Source organism: Colossoma macropomum, unplaced genomic scaffold, assembly GCF_904425465.1.
Source record: "Colossoma macropomum unplaced genomic scaffold, Colossoma_macropomum, whole genome shotgun sequence".
Lineage (NCBI taxonomy): Eukaryota > Metazoa > Chordata > Actinopteri > Characiformes > Serrasalmidae > Colossoma > Colossoma macropomum.
In genome coordinates, this window is record NW_023494785.1 from 40,980,791 (window position 1) to 41,000,582 (window position 19,792).

Here is a 19,792-nt window from a genome sequence, read left to right on the forward strand (position 1 = left end):
CGTTGCACCCATATCAAATTCATTTTTTCATCTTTCTTTTTGCCTCCAAAAGTTTAAAGATGTCAGTTGGTGCAACCACCAACCATGTTGTTTAAGTAAACTATAAATAAAGATAATATAGTTAAAATTTTAAATGAAATAGTTTGGCATGATTTTATGTTCTTTAGTAAGTTTTCTTTTTAAGTTCAATCTTTTAAAAGTACCGAAAAACCCTTGTCCACAACACACCACCACTGCAGTGCTGAGTGCAGCGTTACTGCAGTGCTGAGAATGATCCACCACCCAAATAATACCTGCTCTGTGGGGGACAATGGGGGTCCTGACCACTGAAGAACAGGGTAGGAAAGTATGCAGAGAAACAGATGGACTACAGTCTGTAACTGTAGAACTACAAAGTGCACCTATATGGTCAGTGGCACTGATACAATGGACAATAAATGTAGAAACAAGGAGGTGGACTTAACAAAGTGGCCGCTGATTGTTTGTTGATTGTTGACTTGTGCAAGTTCAGTAAGCAGCTAACAAATCGTGTAAAATTACATCTTCTCAAAATATCTGCGAACAGCATTGTGGTCCATCCCTATTAGATGTGCTGAGGAGTAAGTAAATCATGTTGATCCAAAGCTTTATTGTTATGAAGGTGCCATAGTGAGTCTGAGGCTGAATGAAAGTGGGATTTATTACAGAGTATTAAATCTGCTATAACAAATTCTGAACTTGCAGAGAGATTCATCTTCATCAGCCACAAGCAGGCTAATACAGTTTTATGCAACACCAGCACTTGGTTCTTTTATGTCGATCAAACAAGAAACCTTTGCACAAACACCTGATTCAGGCACCGTAAACATCCATAAAATCCGGACTGTCTGTCGGACGGGATCGGTAGCGTAATTATGTGTCCGAATCTGCCGTATCAGTAACTTTTTGCATAAAGATTACGGCGGCCTTGTTTGGCTAAGAAACAAGCCGTGGAAATAAACCCAGGCTGTGTTAAATCCTGTGCTAATTGCCGTGTCAATAAATATTCCGTCATGTCATGTGGAAAAGGAGCTTTTCTCAGGTATTTAGGCACTCAAATAAGCATTTCCTTGTCCTGTGTCCCAGATCAACCCGATACATACTGTCCTACCCCAAGGGTAGGTAACTGACGGCCGGAGTCCAGCACAGTTTGGTGATTTTCTGTTCATCAGAAAACGCCGAGGACTGCCAGCTGCGAGCAGGCCCTCGCAATCTTTGTTCTGTTAACAAACTGAGTTCAAGTAGCTTCTGCAGCAGGTCGTTGTCAAGGTTGGTTTCTGTCTGTTTCCTTATCTGTAGCAGGGTCAGGCGGTGGTAAACAAAAGTTACGGTGGTTTCTATGTACTTGTGTCAGAAAGAACATGAAATTTAAACTAATAAAACAGAAACAGCACCATTTGTCAGACCCGGGGAGGCCGGATCTTGGACTAATGATTTCCCAGCTATAGCACATCAGCCAAATGTAGGAATTGGCTGATTCGTTGAAACAGGGGTGCTTGAGTAGGAAAATCACCAAACTGTGCAGGAATCCGGCCCTCCAGGACTGGATTTCCCCACCCCTGTCCTCCCTCACGTATTTGACTGTGAACCTTAAAACATGTGAAATGAAGTTTGTTACAGTGCCTTCACTTAAGACAGCTAGGTGGATGGCAGCGTGAACAAAATTACAGTTAAATGTTTGGACATGTTCTCTACCTGTGAGCAGCTGAGCTTATTTTGTATGGAACTTTTTTGGTGTGACAGTCAAGCCGCTCCCATCTCTGTAATTCATGCAAAGATTTCTTATCCCGTGCTAATCGCACATAAACTTTATGATGTCCTGTGGAACAATTACATTATCCCACCTCTCCATGGAAAACTTCCTGTCCAAAAAAGTGTTTAAACATAAAGTGACGTTAATACCTGGTGTTCAAGACTTCCTGTGCCTTTATCTCTCTTTCGCATACACATTCAGGCATTCTCTTTTTTCTCGTTACAGATTAACAAATGAAGAAATAGTACCAAAACAACCTTCAACGAGCCCACTTCAAAGCAAGAAGGACAACGTGTGAAAGTCCCGTCCCCATACAACAGAAAAAAGATAAAGCAATAAAAAAGTAAGACTGATAACTAAAATAAAACATGAGATCACAGAAGAAACAGAGAGGACGCTCTCCGCTGTCCACACGGGGAAAAGGCAGGAGAAAACAAGACAAACAAAACCGACAGTCACAAGCCACGCCTGCTGTAGCGTCATCACGCAAACATACTCCGGCCAAGTTGGACACTTCTAAAGGGAAGACGGACAAGAGGAACAGCGCGTCAAGGAGGGAGGGCCTAAAAGGGCAGATGAAAGGACTGTCAGTGGAGGTAGATCAAGCTGAGCAGGTTGTAGTCAGGGTCAATAAGATGACTTGCCCTAAAAATGCTAACTCCAATGTGCATAACCTTAATGTGGCAAACAGTATGGCCAGCAGCCCTGTCCCAAACAGCACAGTTAGCAACCCTGTCGCAAACAGCACAGCCAGCAGCCCTCTCACAAACAGCACAGCTAGCAACTCAATTAACACAAACGTGGCAGCCAATGGCTTAAACAAAAGTACCTCTGTCAACACCAACCACAGTCCCACCACACCCTCCAGTCGGAAAACAGCTACCTTCAAAGCCAGAGTGCCCAAGAAAAAGTACATGTATGAACACGGAGCTGTCAGCACCTCCCCTATCAGTCCGACCCCTGTACCTTCACTTGCACTTAACAGCAATCACCTCAGTACGCTTTGTAACCCCATTTCCGCTAATATCCCCCCAAAAGCAAGTAATGCCATTATTAAGGAAGACAGTGTTGTTGTCTCTACAGACGTGAATATCAAAGAATTAGGAGACAATAAGACAGGCACAGAATCTTCAAAGCTTAATTGTTTAGCTTGGGTAGAGGCTGTGAAAGATGAAGTGCCATCTGAAGGAGAAAGGGTGGTTGCACAAGTGGAAACAGATGCATATGGGGAGGGTGCCCCGAACTCAGCTCGTTCATCTTCCACAGATACAGCCAGTGAACACTGTCCAGATTTGGAGGTGCTGGAGCCGACTAGTGTGCATCCAAATATAGGGATTTCTTTGAGTATAGCAAGAAGTCCTGTAAACAAGTCACCAATCCTACCTCCGATCCTCACCTCAAACAACCATTTTGAGCAAGAAGATTTTTCAGGAATAGCTGAGGCACTGGCTAAAGGACTAAAGAACCAGAGAGTGCTAGTTCGACATCAGCGAACAAAGGAGGGGATGGAGGGAGAAGAGCCGATCAAGGAATGTGTGTTTATCTGCGGTGTTGTACGTGGGGCTACTAAAGAGCAGCTGAATGTAGGGTTACAGATTAACGGGGTGGAGACACAGCTTTTGTTCCCATTTCAAGCATTAGCAAGTCACCCACACCAAACTATTGACCTCATCTTAGACGCCCCGCCACCGGGCAGTGACCCTGTGGAAGTTGGGACGCATGTTTGTGTGCCTTATGGAGGAGATAAGGGGAAGGAGGTGTACAGGGAAGGAGTGGTCTCACATGTGGATTCCCATCCAGCTGTTGCTTGCCCCTACAGGGTGCTACTGAAGGAAGAGCAGAATCGTAGGAAACCAGGGAACAAGATGGCTGAGGCACACCAGAGAACGGACATTCAAGCAGTGTGGGTATCCCGACAGAACCTGCGTCTCGTTGTCCCGGCCTGGGAGGGGGATGTGCAAGAGCAGGAACAAAACAGGGAGGAAAGAGAAGGGAAGGAGGAGATGGAGGTGGAGCGAGAAGTGTGCCAGCTTAGTAGGGGAATGGGTTTTGGAGGTGCAGGGCCACCTCCAGGGAGGAATACTGAGCTCTCAAATCCTGATGTTGGGGGTAAACAATATAATGGTGCATCACCTCCTTCATCTGCATCTTTACCAGCAGTTCTGATAGTAAACAGTGTGCCAAGTCTGCCCACTGGAAGAGAGAGTCGGAGGCTCGAGGATACAGAGAGAGAGAGAGAAAGAGCAAGAGAAAGAGACAGGGAGAGAAAGCAACTGCAGACACCAGAGGTTGACTTGGAAGTTTTACGGCTTAATCTGGCACCTCTCCAAGATGCTGGAGGTACCTTGATCTCAGGAGTGCCCAAAGCAGCTGGCCCCATTCAACACAGACAGATTCTCTCTAAGCCTCCTGGACACTCAGGCTCCCTCTCAGTGGCACGAGGCCTCTCCGGCACGTCCTTGGGTACTCACTTGTCTGGTCCACCCTCAGGCAGTCCTCAGCCGCCTCCGTCACCAGCTTTTGTAGGCTCTGATGGTGCTCTCTCGCTTTCTCACCCTTCAACTGTGGCTCCATCACCCAGCTCAAGACGTTCTCTTACACCCCTGGACAAGACCCCTTCTCCTTCACAGAATTCTACTCCCATCCCAGGCAGCTCAACTTCATCTTCAGCCTCTTCTTCACGATCAAGGACTCCACTGTCTGTTGCTCAGCAGAAATATAAGAAGGGTGATGTGGTATGCACACCCAATGGTATCCGCAAGAAATTCAACGGGAAGCAGTGGCGTCGCTTGTGTTCTAAGGACAGTTGCATGAAAGAGTCTCAGCGTAGGGGTTACTGCTCACGACATCTCTCCATGCGCACTAAAGAGTTGGAAGGAGCCGGCGGAGAGAGGGAGCACAGGGGAGGAGGAGGGAGCAGCTCAGGGACTGCAACCCCTTCAGACCTGCGAGGTCGAGCCAGCAGCGAGTTTGACTGGGAAGAGACATCTCGGGACAGCAGTGAGACCAGCAGTCGGGGAACTGATTCACGACCACGTCTAGTTCTTCCATCTCTGCTGCCACAGGATTTTTCGCGCTTTGATTTTGATGAGTGTGAGGCTGCTACTATGCTTGTGTCTTTGGGGAGCTCACGGTCAGGAACACCCTCATTTTCACCTATATCAAACCAGTCACCCTTTTCTCCAGCCCCATCTCCATCTCCCTCTCCACTCTTCGGCTTCCGCCCTGCTAACTTCAGTCCTATTACGACCTTGACTGTTCTGCCCCCTCGCCGCCACCAACACACCAGTGGCACTAGCACTGGCACTTCCAAACTTAACACCTCGGTGGTGGAGAAGGAGCGGGAGAGACTTGTGCCTGGCATTGTACCGTCTTTCCAAACAAGTCTAACCTTCACTGTGCCTGTTAGTCCCAGCAAGCGTAAATCAGATGCCCCACCACCCCCACCTCCTGTTGTGCAAGACTGCACCAAATCTGAACTGGAGCAGAGCAGAATAGATGCCTCAGTAGGAACCTCCTTTCGGGTACTTTCTCCTCAGACAACTACTTTCTCTCGCAGCCAAAGACCCCCATCATCCACAGCTTCTTCCTCACCGCCCTCTCCTTTGCCCTTAGAGACAAGCTCACAACATGCACTCGCTCAACAGTCTTTGCGGGACTCTCCTGTAATTGTACGAAACCCTGAGATCCCTCTAGCAAAATTTACAGAACGTCCACTGGCTAGAGTTGCAGATGAGGAAGGAGCCAGCTCCAAAGAGAACAACCAATCTGGTAGTCTGACTGGTGCGGGATTACAGGTGCCTGTTCCAATTAATGCAGCTGCCTCCACCAATGGGGCAGTCTTGCTGCACAACCCTTCATCGACTCTTGTTCTGGTGTCTTCCATCTCTTCCCTTCCAAACCCCAATCCAACAGGCCTGACTACCCAATCCAGCCCTGCCTTGGCCTGTATATCAGTGCCCAGCCCTACACCTGAGTCTGCTTCCTTTGGTTCAGGAGGTGGTGGAGGGCAGGATAAGGGTGGAATAACAACATTACAGCAGCCAGTTCCGTGTCATCCTGCCCCAACAGCTTTGTTACCACTTATACTTCCAGCAGAGACCCTGCACCCTGTTCCATGCAAAGACATCATTATGGGACGACCAGGAACTGGTAAGAATTTTCATTTATTAAACTCTCTTATTCTATCGTGCAAAGCAAAGAGATGTTTGTGATGTTAATTAAAGGACATTAGCAATTACATTTAATAATGGTGATATTGTACGAACCTAGCGATGCTTTTGTCTTTTAATATCTGATCATGTTTGGCATCACATCCATGTTGTAAACAAGCATCTATGCAAGAAGATTATTGATCTATTCAACTATTCACAGCTAGGTGATTTGACTGGTATCTAAGTGTTTTCTTAATTTTATTTCCACACACATTTCCAATTCCTGCATAACAGTGATTTAGTACCATCTTTGCGGTGCAGTAGGCTCTTTTTCTTTTCAAATATGCATGTACTACAGGCAAATATCTTTTATCTTTAAATGTTTTTGGAATTATTATAAAGCTCATCCCATATAATGAATGTATATTGCCAAAAATAGTATGAAAAAAGGTGAATAACTGATTAAATATGTATTACTTAGCTGAAGTCGTCAGTTATTCAGTTAAGTCCATCAGAAACATAAGTACAACCAGCAATAACAACTAACTTTACTATCTGCAACTCAAAACGGTACCAGCAGTTACAGAATTCATGAACCAAAAAACCACACAAATGCGTTCACTTGGAAAATATATCACATATACAGTAAAGAAAGATGAAATCTAATATTATTTAAATGCATTAGAACTTATTTCTCAACTAACTTGAGCAAATCGTTGCTGTCAGGACAAAATCTTGTGTCTCCATTTTTGTCATTTCCATCTTTTGACATAATTTGAAAAAAACGGCAGTTGCCCTTTATATTTCGTCAAAAATTCATGATGATCAGACCAACAGAAATAGTCCAAAAATTACTTGGAAAAAAATATTTCTCCATTTACTTTCATTAATAGTTAAGAATGTTTTTCCTTGTCCTGTAACGTTACCTTTTTGGAGATACGAGAACAGCAGCGAAATATAAAACTAAATGTAGTTATGTTATAACTGAAGTTCAGGGGGAGGAGCATGGATGAAAACCCTCCTTCTTCCACTCTAATGCCCTATAAATTCATATCCTCACCTTCTGTCCTTGTGACGAAGTGTTCACACCTCCACATCAGTCCTACTACAGCTATTAGGGGGTCTGGCCTTCTAGCTACAGGCAGAAGCTGCCCAGAATTCCAGCCTAAAGTCTCAGAGTTCTCCCCCGTCCCTCACTCAGTCTTCTCTCATACTACCACCACCATGCTGAAGGCATCGTCTGCACTCACAAAAGTGTATTTAAGTGAGAAACTTCACTGCTAGCACATTTTGTAGATTATGAAGCTATTGATCCTCGCTAATTTATAACATCTGAACATCTATGTTTACTTGACAAAGTTAGATTAACACAGCTGATTATCTGGGCGGTAAGTGTTAGAATGAACACAAATGCATTATAAAACAATAATTAGTGATTTTATGTGTTTGTTTAACCATTTCCAAACCTCTCCTTGAGGAAGTCCAGTATTACTTGTAGTTAATCATCCAATACCTGCTTTGGCTAATCAGTACGTTAATTCAGCTGGGCTGGTGATGGAGTTAAACAGATCTGTGTGACAGCTGGAGCTGTTCAGGAGAAATCTAGAACCAGCTTATCTTCTTCACCCTAGCTCACAAGATATAATTTAAAACATTCTTTTACTTTTTACTGTATTTATGTTTATGTGCATTTATTCTAATAATAAATAGTGATTTTACAAGCACAATCACACTTATTGCCGAGATAAATAATGTGCTTAGGTGCCTTTTGACTTTTGCGCAGTACTATATCTGTCACATTAATTAAAACAATCAGTATAAAATATTCTTACTGACAAAACGTATAAAAAAAGCCAAACTCAGTAAACTGCAGTTCCTTTGAAAACACGTAGGGATAGCTTTGAACGTCTCTCTTTGTGGAACCATTTTATGCTTAAATGTTTTGTTTGTTTTTTTTTTTTGAATGGTGAAATGGTTCTTCAGATTAATGGAGAATGTGTTGTATGTGTTTCTATGTAGAACCTGTTTGAAAATGGTTCTGTACAGCACCAAAAAGGGACATCAAGCTTGTAACAATAGCTTTTTGGTGCCATACAGAACCGTATATATACACACATTGTTCACCAATCAGAGGTGAAGGTTTTCTAGTTTGCTGTTGTGCAATGAATCCAAAGTATTTCATTTGTTTGATTAATATTTACAGGAACAGTGCAGATCAACATTTCTATTAATGTGTCAGTTCAGCCAAGTTGTCTGATTGTAGTCCCTGATTGATCCGCTATGATGTAACTGATACTGATGTATTCAAGTATGGTAAAGTAGGGATGCACAGTCGGAATCGGCCAAGATCTGAATAATCACATTATTGCTCTAAACACGTGTTTGATAATCAGGCAGTTTGTTGGTCTGATTTTAGTGGGTCTGCTGTGCAGGTTTATGAGGTATTTAATGTGAGGCAGGTGAGGCACTCGTGCTGCTGCTACACCTGAACCAAAATGTCGCAGTATAATTATACATGACTCATTGTGACAAATACTCAGACGAGCCGTCACCACCAGCCTGTTTCCCCCGTAATCCTCCTAAACAGAGACCCTTCACACAACCTTCTGCTCCTCTCTCTCTTTATATATATATATATATATATATATATATATATATATGTGTGTGTGTGTGTGTGTGTGTGTGTGTGTGTGTGTATATATATGTATCTCCAAAATAGTAACTTTACAGGAGAAGGAAAAAACCTACTTTACTTTTCATGTAAGTCAATGGAACCACAGAGATAATATATATATATATATATATATATATATATATATATATATATATATATATGTATATATATATACACATATTAGCTGTAAATACAGTATATATGTACCTCAGTACTTGGTTGTATCTGTACTCATCCCCCTTTTGCACATCCTTTACAGTACTTGCAGATTGAATCTGTACTGTCAGTGTTATTTTTATAAAGTATATCTTTTTCTGTATTTATTTTATTGGATTTAATTTTAATTAAAAAAAAAACAGTTGATGAGAGAGGAGTCCCAAGAGTACTTTTGAGGACTTTCCAAGTTGAAATGTACACAGTTGTCTAACACTTTATAAGTAATTACATGTATATTTATCTAAACCTTGAGTGTCATTTTCTGATTTTGCTTTTTATAAAATGTCAAATTTATTATTTGGCATCGTCAAAAGTCATTTGCTTTTACACACAAATACAAAAAATATTAAAAATATATTTTTTGGTGTAAAGCCTTAAATCATAATAATGGAAACCAAAGATTGAGGAGGAAAATTATTGTGAAATATCACAATATTTATTCTACATTTTTTTTTTTGCTACTCATCTTTGGGGAAAACTTATCGGTCACTATTGTGTTTATTATAGTTATCACACCAGTAAACATTAAATGAAGAGAAGTCGAGATTATCTGCTCTTTTGGCTGCTGCGTTAGTTTCCTAAGATGATAGCTGAACACAGGAAGTCCTCAGAAATGTAATCGTCTTTTTTATAGATGGAACTCTCCGTCTCATTAGACGTTTTTCCTGGTTTGTACTGTGGTATGCAAAAGTTATATTCTATGTTGTTGTTGATTTTCTGAGTGTAAATAAGTGAAACACGTCCTCTACAGAGAACACACTGCATATTTGAATGCACAGTTACTGCTTATTTGCTGCATTTAACACATTGGACAACAAAAAATGTGCCCTGTGATCTGAAATGTTAAAAGTTTAATATTCTTATTTTTTCTAATATGTTAAACTCTGCACATAAATGTAAATTGTACGTTAAAAAAATGCAGAAGTGTGTTCTCTGTAGAGGACGTGTTCACTTATTTTCACTTAAGAACTCAACAAAACATGGAATGTGACCAGGGCTGTGCAAACATCTGCATACAACTATATGGCTTATAAATGAAGGCGACATTACAAATGAAAAGAAATGCAAATTAAATCTAAAAAGCTCAGTTATTCTAGTATTCGAGTGCATTCGACTGTTAGTGGCGTTGCTGTGGTCAGGACTGTGGTCAGTACTGCTGTAAAGCCTGATATGATCTGGTCAGCGTGGCTGATGGAAATCAGAAAATCAGCAGGCAGGAGCTGCTTGTGCAGTGATGTTTGTTCACTGGCACTTGTGAAAGGACGATCAGGACGACAACAACAACCAATAGTAAAAATATCCTTTGGCACAGCTGTACATGCAGCTGTGCAGCATTACAGTATCAGGTGTGATCCTGATACAACAATCATGATTCCATAGATTCCCATTATGTATTATTCCTGATACATATTAGAATTAATTACAAATCCAAAATAAAAAAAGATTAATAATAAAATAAATCAGTAAGAAAAATCATTTTAGTTCATAACACTGACAATCAGGTAAGAGGTTTAGGCCTTTAGTAAATGAGTGGGCTAAAAAAGAATCAGTCCTCTGGGGTGGATTCAACACTCTTAAAAAGGTGGTTCTTCAAGGGTTCTTAAGTAATGAAAAAGGTTCTATGAAGAACTTAGAGCACTCAAAGAATCCTTTGCATGATTAAAGGGATCTTTGCATCATGAAATGGTTCTGTGCGCTGCAATTTGCAGAAAAATGTCATATTTAAATTTGTTCACTTATTGACATGGAATTTGACCAGGGGCGTCTAAACTTTTGCGTATAACTGAACCTTGTAAAAATGCAGTATGCTGAAAGTTTGTGCCCCCTTGGTCGCATTACATGTGCTGTTTACTCTTTACTATCAAATTACAGTTTATTTACTGAATTTAACATATTGGGAAAAATATGTACCTTGCAAAAGCACATTTTATATTTCATGTTTTCCAAAATGTTAAACTCAGCATGTAAATACAAACTGTGCACTACAATTTGCACAGAAATCTCATATTTAAGTGTGTTCACTCATTTTCACTTAGAAAATCAACTAAGCATGTCATTTGACCAGGGGCGTCTAAACTTTTGCATACTACTGAACCTTGTAAAAATGCAGTATACTGAAAGTTTGTGCCCCTCTGGCCAAATTAGATATTAATATTACATACTGGGGAAAATATATACCAAAAGTTATGGCGCATTTTATATTTTAGGTTTTTATGTTAAACTCAGCAAGTAAATGGAAACTGTGCACTACAGTTAGCAGAAAAAGTCATATGTATGTGTGTTTATTGTAGAGGATGTGATCAGGGGTGTCTAAACTTTTGCAAACAACTGGCTTTACCTTGTAGAAATGCAGTATGCCAAAGGTTTGTGCCCCCCGGTCAAATTACAAGTGTGCTGTTTTACTGTTTACTGTAAAATTACAGTTTATTTACTGAATTCACCATATTTTAGGGAAAATATATATCTTGCAAAAATTATGGCACCTTTTGTATTTTGTGTATTTCTGAAATGTTAAACTCAGCAAGTGAACAGAAACTGTGCCCTACAATTTGCAGAAAAAATTCATATTTAAGTTTGTAAACTTATTGTCACTCAGTAAAGCAGGGTAGCGTGTCATTGGGCCTGGGGGGTCAAACTGATGGGTTATAGAAACATGCACCAGTGCAGTGTCTGTGTTTCTGATAGTGAAATATGTCATATATGATATAATATTATATATGATACAGTATAATTTGGTATAGAATGTAAATGGAGTGGTAAAGGAGGCCGATTCTAAATGAACCGTAGTCGGTTGTTGTAGGAGATGTTCCGGTGTGTGTGGGAGGCAGTAATAGGTGGTCTCGGTTGACACTCAGGCCTCCCTCGTCCCTCCGATGACGCTGTGCGAGGAGTCACTCTTGCGTGTGGAGGAGTGTTGTGGGAAATTGTGAGGGGATTTGCTGCGCACATGTGTGTGTTTGTGTAAATGAAACACTTTTGGAGGAAGATTTTCTGCAGCCTGGCTGTGTGTGTGTGTGTGTGTGTGTGTGTGTGTGTGTGTATGTGTGTGTGTGTGTGTGTGTGTGTGTGTGTGTGTATGTGTGTGTGTGTGTGTGTGTGTGGGAGTGTTTCAGTGTAAATTGCCTTTTGCTTATTCAGGTTTATATGTGGAAAACGCACAGATACAGCTGAGACAGTACAGCAGGTTGGGTGCTACAGTGTGCGGGACTTTGTTTTGTATATTTGTAGATGCGTGTGGGAGTGTGTGTGTGTGTGTGTGTGTGTGTGTGTGTGTGTGTGTCAGAGAACGACAGCAGAATCCTAGCCCTCTACTCACTGACTGGATCGTGAGGAGGCAGACATAAACGCAGTCAGAGAAACCTTGAAAAGCCACTTTCATTCAACGTGAATGAACAGATTAATTTTTCTGCAGAAGCTGTAAAGCAGCTCTAGTCCCGAGTGTGGACCAGACACAGGATACTAACCAGTGTTAATGATATACTGCTATAGAAAACTTACCATTAATCTTACCATTTCAGATTTTATTGGAGATGGAACTGATCCAGTACCAGCACAGCGGAAGCCTTAGGGTTATTAGTTATTAGTTAACAGTTATTTAGTATTAATGATGCACCGAAATGAAAATTCCTTCAAGAAAAACCCCGAAAAAAATGAAGTTTTTTGTGTTTTTTCTAAAATGTGAAATTTTATTCAAGATTTTGAATAAATATACTAAACATAAGAGCTACAAGGTGATACAGAAAATCTTGATAAAATCTGCTTTCAATAGGACAAAATGAACTGACAATGAATAAAGAAGCAGTTTACATTAAATAATCTTACTAAAATCATTACAGAATGTAGATCACAGTGTGTGCCACAAAACATCCTCGACAACAGAGAACAGCTGGTGATTCAAGACAAAGAATTCCATTATTTTTTGTTTATTCTTTGCACTTTTGCATTGTGAATTGTTCAAAAACTACGGCTGCAGGTGGTTCTAGCAGGAACTGTTAGTTTGGTGTATTCTAATAATATATAAATGTATATAATAATATATACCGCTGTATGAAACTCAGTGATAATCTTACCATTTCAGATTTATTTTATTAGAGATGGCACCGATCCGATACCAGCACAGAGGAACACTTAGGGTCTTCATAGAAGGCCTCCTGATTTCTGGGGGCTAAAGGATAAACAGTGAGGGGCTCAAGCATTCACACACTTTTGTTTTTGTTATTTAATATTAGTGATGCACCAAAATGAAAATTCGGTTTACATTAAATAATCTTGGTAAAATCATTACAGAATGTAGATCACAGCTACAAAACGTCCTCGACAACAGAGAACAGCTGGTGATTCAAGACAAAGAATTCCATTATTTTTGTTGTTCTTTTCAGTTTTGCATAGTGAATTGTTCAGAAACTACAGCTGCAGGTGGTTCTAGCAGGAACTGTTAGTTTGGTGTATCTAGTAATACATCACTGCTGCCGGAAGAAAACTTCGCATCTCCTTTTTTGTTGTTTTTCAATTTTTGACATAATTTGAAAATGCCTGTTTTCCTTTACATTGTGTGCAAATTTCATGATGAATGGACCAAAAGAAACGGCCCAAAATTACTTGGAAAAAAGTCTGGTTCCATTGACTTACATTAAAAGTAGAGTATGTTTTTTCCTTCTCCTGTAAAGTCATCATTTTGGAGATACGAGGTTTTGTTCAGACAACAACAACATATATGTATATAAATTATATGTACCACTGTATGAAACTCAGTGATAATCTTACCATTTCAGATTTGTTTTATTAGAGATGACACCGATCCGATACCAGCACAGAGGAACCCTTAGGGTCTTCAGAAGGCCTACTGATTTCTGGGGGCTAAAGGATAAACAGTGAGGGGGCACAAGCATTCAGACACTTTTGTTTTTATTATTTAATATTAGTGATGCACTGAAATGAAAATTCCTTCAAAACAAACCTGAAAACCAACATTTTTTTGTTTTTTTCTTAAATTAGTAATTTTGTTCATGCTTTTGAATAAATATACTAAACATAAGAGCTACAAGGTGATACAGAATATCTTAGTAACATATAATGAATTGAAACTGAGCTGACAATGAATAAAAAAGCAATTTGAATAAAATAATCTTACTAAAATCATTACAGAATGTAGATCACAGTGTGTGCTGCAAAACATCCTCGACAACAGAGAACAGCTGGTGATTCATGACAATGAATTCCATTATTTTTGTTATTCTTTGCACTTTTGCTTTCTGAATTGTTGTGGTCATTTCAAACACTGTGGCTGCAGGTGGTGCTAGCAGAACTGTTAGCTTGGTGTATTTTAAGGTCACACTGCTGCATAAAACTCAGTGATAATCTTACCGTTTCAGATTAGTTTTATTAGAGATGGCACCGATCCGGTAACAGCACAGTGGAACCCTCAGGGCCTTTAAAGAAGGCCTCCTGATTTCTGGGGGCTGAAGGATAAACAGTGAGGGGCTCAAGCATTCACACACTTTGGTTTTTGTTATTTAATATTAGTGATGCACCAAAACGAAAATTCCTTCAAGATAAACCTGAAAACCAAAGTGTTTTTTGTGTTTTTCCTTAAATTTGCAATTTTATTTATACTTTTCTATAAATATACTAAACATAAGAGCTACAAGGTGATAGAGAAAATCTTTTTGATAAAATCTGAGTTTTATACAGTAGGATATCATTAAAATACACCAAACTCACAGTCCCTGCTAGCACTACTTGCAGCCACAGTGTTTGAAATGACCAAAAGCCTACTGATTTTGAGAGCTAAAGAATAAGCAAGACAAACCTGAAAACCAAGAGTTTTTTATGTTTTTTCTTAATTTTGCAATTTTATTCTTTTCTATAAACATACTAAACCCAAGAGCTACAAGGTGATAGAGAAAATCTTGGTAAAATCTGCTTTCAATATGACAAAACTGAGCTGTCAATGAATATAAAAGCAGTTTACCTAAAATAATCTTACTAAAATCATTACAGAATGTAGATCACAGTGTGTGCCACAAAACATCCTCGACAACAGAGAACAGCTGGGGATTCACGACAAAGAATTCCACTATTTTTATTTTACTTTGTACTTTTTCATTATGAATTGTTGTGGTCATTTCTAAGACTGTGGCTGCAGGTGGTGCTAGCAGGACTGTTAGTTTGGTGTATTTTAATGATATCCTACTGCATAAAAGTGAGTGATAATCTTACCGTTTCAGATTCTTTATTAGAGATGGCACCGATCTGGTACCAGCACAGTGGAACCCTCAGGGCCTTTTAGGCCTTCAGAGCAGGCCTTCTGATTTTGGGGGCTAAAGAATAAGCAAGACAAACCTGAAAACCAAACGTTTTTTATGTTTTTTCCTTATATTTGCAGTTTTATTCAAGCTTTTTAACCTAAGAGCTACAAGGTGATGCAGAAAATCTGCTTTCAATATGACAAAACTCAGCTGACAATGAATAAAAAAGCAGTTTGCCTAAAATAATCTTACTAAAATTATTACAGAATGTAGATCACAGTGTGAAGAACAGCTGGGGATTCACAACAAAGAATTTCATATCTTTTTTTTTTTACTTTTTATTATTTTACTTTGTACTTTTTCATTATGAATTGTTGTGGTCGTTTCTAACACTGTGGCTGCAGGTGGTGCTAGCAGGGACTGTTAGTTTGGTATATTTTAATGACACACCGCTGCATTAAACTCAGTGATAATCTTACCGTTTCAGATTCTTTATTAGAGATGGCACCGATCTGATACCAGCAGAAGGGGAACCCTCAGGGCCTTTTAGGCCTTCAAAGCAGGCCTTCTGATTTTGGGGGCTAAAGAATCAGCAGTGAGGGGATGCAAGTGTTTCGTTTCTGTCTCTTAATATCAGTGATGCACCAAAATGAACATTTCTGGCTGAAACCAAAAGCAGAAAACCAAAAGAAAGCTGTTTTTTTGTTTAGTTTTTTTCTTTAATTTGCTATTTTATTTATTATTTTAAATTAACATACTATATTTGAAGGGCCACTCCACTGATTTTTCCAAAATTCTACATAAATAAATAGTTGGGATGTAAACAGAGCCATTCAGAGTGGTTTGGTGTGAAACGCTCTGTTTCTGAAAAACTCGTCAAGTCAGAATTGTTCACAGTGGTGGTGATAGGAACCAGACGTCCACCTCTAAAAGCTCCCTCACAGAAAGTTACTATATGACATAGTTATAAATTCACTGCCTGATGTCTGACACATTGCTTTAAGCTAGTTTTGTGATAAAGTTTTGGCTTAAAATGTATTTAAATCCATGTATTTTCATTTAATGGTGGAGGGATAAATAATGCAACTGTAGGTTGTTGCTGTTGTTGTTAGGCAAAAAAAGAAAAGACAAAAAACTTTTTTTTTATTTTCCCATCATCAACATTACATATAGGAACTCAGAAGACTCGTGTTGGTTCACTGGTGGTTTTGGATAGTAAATAAAATGGCTATATTTGTGTTGTAGTCATGGCGACCCCTGGTTCCTATCACCACCACTGTAAAGACATCTGAACCATTTCACACCAAACCGCTCTGAATGACTCAGTTTACATCTCAAGGACTGAGTTATCCAGAAATGTTTAAAAATGGGTGGAATTCCCTTTTAAGAACTACAAGTTAATAAAGAAAATGCACCTTTATTATTGATCAAATCTGCTGACAATAAACATACGACAAATACAAAGCTATTAATAATAATTAATAAAATAATCGTACTAAACTCATTACAGAATGTAGATTACAGTGTGTGCCACAACACGTCCTCAACAACGTGGCTGGTGATTCAAGGCAATGAATCCGGGTAATTTTTTTTATATACTTTGCTCTTTTTTGTGGTACTAGCAGTTTGTTTTGATGTATTCTAGCCCTTCTATTACCTTTGGGGTCAATTTGACCCCATTCAATGTTTAACGTCTCTAAATAAATGACTGACATCATTTTTTTTGCTTCATATTTAATGACCTTTCCTAGTTTAATGGGGACAACTGAGTAAACATGAAATTAACATGACGATATCTTTTCAGTGTTCATTTTCAGTCGCTGTTCTTTGGGGTCAGTTTGACCGCAGACTGTTTTAGCTGCATAAAACATAAGAAATATCAACATTTCACGCACATTTGTTTTGGTTTTATTGGGTGATACTGAGGTCACTGTAACCTGATAACCAGGGGAGCAGTAAACAGGAACTGTAGAACGCCAGTGCGTAGAACAACCTTTGTCAGTCATCAGTTAAAGGCATTCGTTTATGGAATGGATTAACTTAAAACAAATAAAATAAATAAATAAATTAATTAATTAATTAATAAAAAATGCAATTTTATAATCTTCAAAAACCTCCTTTCGCTTTAGGGTCCTAACCTAACAAAACCAAACCTGTATTAGTGCAAGAACCATAACTCCCACCAAAACTTTGAAATTTCTCAGAGGTTTAAGTTGCTGGTACGGAGCCCCGCTGGTGACATCCTGTATAAATAAAAATAACGTGTGGCCATGACTTAGTAAGGCATGGGAACAAGATAATTAAATCATGGCCACGACTTAGTAAGGCGTGGGAACAAGATCCTAATGCATGGATCCTAAAGATGTGGGAATGAGATAATTAAGTCTCAGCCACGACTTAGTAAGGCGTGGGGACGAGATCCTAATGCATGGATTCTAAAGATGTGGGAATGAGATAATTAAGCCTTGACCACAGCTTAATAAGACATGATCTCGCTCCCACACCTTACTGTCGTGGCTGAGACTTAATTATCTCATTCCCATGCGTTAACACAGCGTGGCCATGTGTAATCTGTGTAATCTTTTTTTTTTCCTGACCAAATTTTGGCCTTTTTGCTCTTTTTCAGTGCAAAAAAACGAAACCATTTTTGACCGTTTCTGAAACGTTACAGTGGCCAAGGTTTCAGTGCATCCCTTTTTAATGTATGTCTAGCACATATATCGATTTCATATGGACACACATAACATCTCTTGACTTTATACTTACATACACACACAAAACTATTAAAAGTATAAACAAAGCAATTTAACTGACAGGGAAAAAGTATTCAGACACCACAAACGAATAACATTAGTACTTTGCTGAAAAGCTGTTTTTGGTAGTTGCAGCTTTGAGACGTCTACAGTAGTAAGTAACTCTGTTTTTTGTGGTTCAGTTTTGGCTCTTTCCCCTTGCAAACTGTCCTTAATTCCTCAAGGTTACCAGGGTCTCTCTGATCGACTCGCAATTTCAAAATCCTCTATAAGTGTTCGGTGGGATTCATAGTCAGGAGGTGGGCTGGCATCATCACCTTCTTTTTAGAAAGCACTGTTGAGTTATTTCGGCTGTATGTTTGGGGTCGTCTCCTCAGATTCAGTGTCTTGGTTGATGAGCTTAAATTCCACTCTAATGTCAGTACATCACCCCATTCATGTCTCCTTTGTTGATGTGTAATGTCCCAGTAGCATTTACTGAGAAGCAGCTCCATATCATGATGCTCCCACCATCATGCTTCACAGTGGGTGTTTATGAGATCATACATACAACCCTTCTTTCTCCAAACGTGTTGAGCTGAAGAGGTCTGTTTTTGTTTTGTCTAGCTAGAGCACATTGTTCTGAAAGAGTTCTGATTTGTCGAAATGCTTGTGTGCAAATTTTGGATGTTTATCTCTCTGATTTTTAGCAGAGAAGTTTAGCGAGGGGTGCAGAGATGGAGAAGAGTGCTTTGCAGTTCATTGCTTATGTTTTCTCGTTTTGCATGGCTTCTCTCTTACCATCATTAGTCTGAGAGTGTAAGAAAAATACTAATCAAATTAACTAATCAGTTGATGTAATTATTTATATATATATATATATATATATATATATATATATATATATATATATATATATATATGTATATAATGAAAATGGTGGCAATAAAATAAGTAAAAGAATGAAAAATGTAACTAAGTAATAACTACTAATAACATGCCAAGTTCATATAAAAGGCTAACTGTAATTAATAAAGCAGCTTTATATATGTATATATGTATTTGTCATATAAATGTATTGTTCTGTGTATTTACTGTCCTGTATGTTTATTGTCTGGTGTATTTTTTTTCTATATTCTGTGTTTGTTCGTAAATCAAATCAAATCAAATCACCTTTATTGTCACATCACATTTACACAGGTGCGAAGGTGAGTGAAAATCTTAGGTGTGTAGCCCCCTTGTAGAACTTAAATATACAAAAAATATAAGAAAGAAATATATATGTATCGCTGTTGTGGGAAGAAAACCTTGTATCTCCAAAATGGTAACTTTACTGGAGAAGGAAAAAACCTACTTTACTTTTAATGTAAGTCAATGGAACCAGAGTTTTTTCCAAGTAATTTCGGGTCATTTCTTTTAGTCCATTTATCATAAATGTAAATTACAACAGACACTATATATATGTATATACACACACACACACATTATAGTGTGTATATATATATATATATATATATATATATACACACATTAGACTCTAATAACATGCTGCTGTTGTGTGTTCGAGGCCTAAAGAACAACATTTCATTCCAAGGTATATTGAGGAATCGCAGTAAAGACCACCTGGCTCGACTGGACGATGTAATTACTAATTACGTATTTCCATGATTTATTGTACAGTAACAAATTACATTAACATTAACCTCCCATTTACATGAGCAAGTTCAGCTTTTTTCTTTCGTTTGATTTGATGTCAACAAATAACAAACCCAGTGAAGAAATGTAAAGGATGTTTTCAGAAACAAAACTATGCTCACAACAACAACTTTTCATCAGATTCACATTATCATAACACACCTCCTGTCCTGTTACGGATGGAGAGTTTAGTATCTGCACTTTCCTCACAGTTTCTCTGCCTGTACGCTCTTATTGTACAATCGGTCAGTGTCTGCAGTGTCTGTGTTTCATTTTTATCTGCTTAAATCATGTTTCTCCAA

At 38.9% G+C, this 19,792-nt stretch overlaps 1 protein-coding gene across 4 annotated transcripts in view; it reads left to right on the plus strand.

The window, feature by feature from the left end:
* The window catches only part of cicb (capicua transcriptional repressor b), a 97,025-nt gene that overhangs the window by 26,150 nt on the left and 51,083 nt on the right, over positions 1 to 19,792 (plus strand). For all 4 annotated transcript variants that reach the window (XM_036594908.1, XM_036594926.1, XM_036594918.1 and 1 more), the window contains exon 2: positions 1,997 to 5,923. In XM_036594908.1, the coding sequence (XP_036450801.1) occupies positions 2,140 to 5,923 (3,784 nt within the window). In that variant the 5' untranslated portion in view covers positions 1,997 to 2,139. The remainder of the gene's footprint in view (positions 1 to 1,996; positions 5,924 to 19,792) is intronic.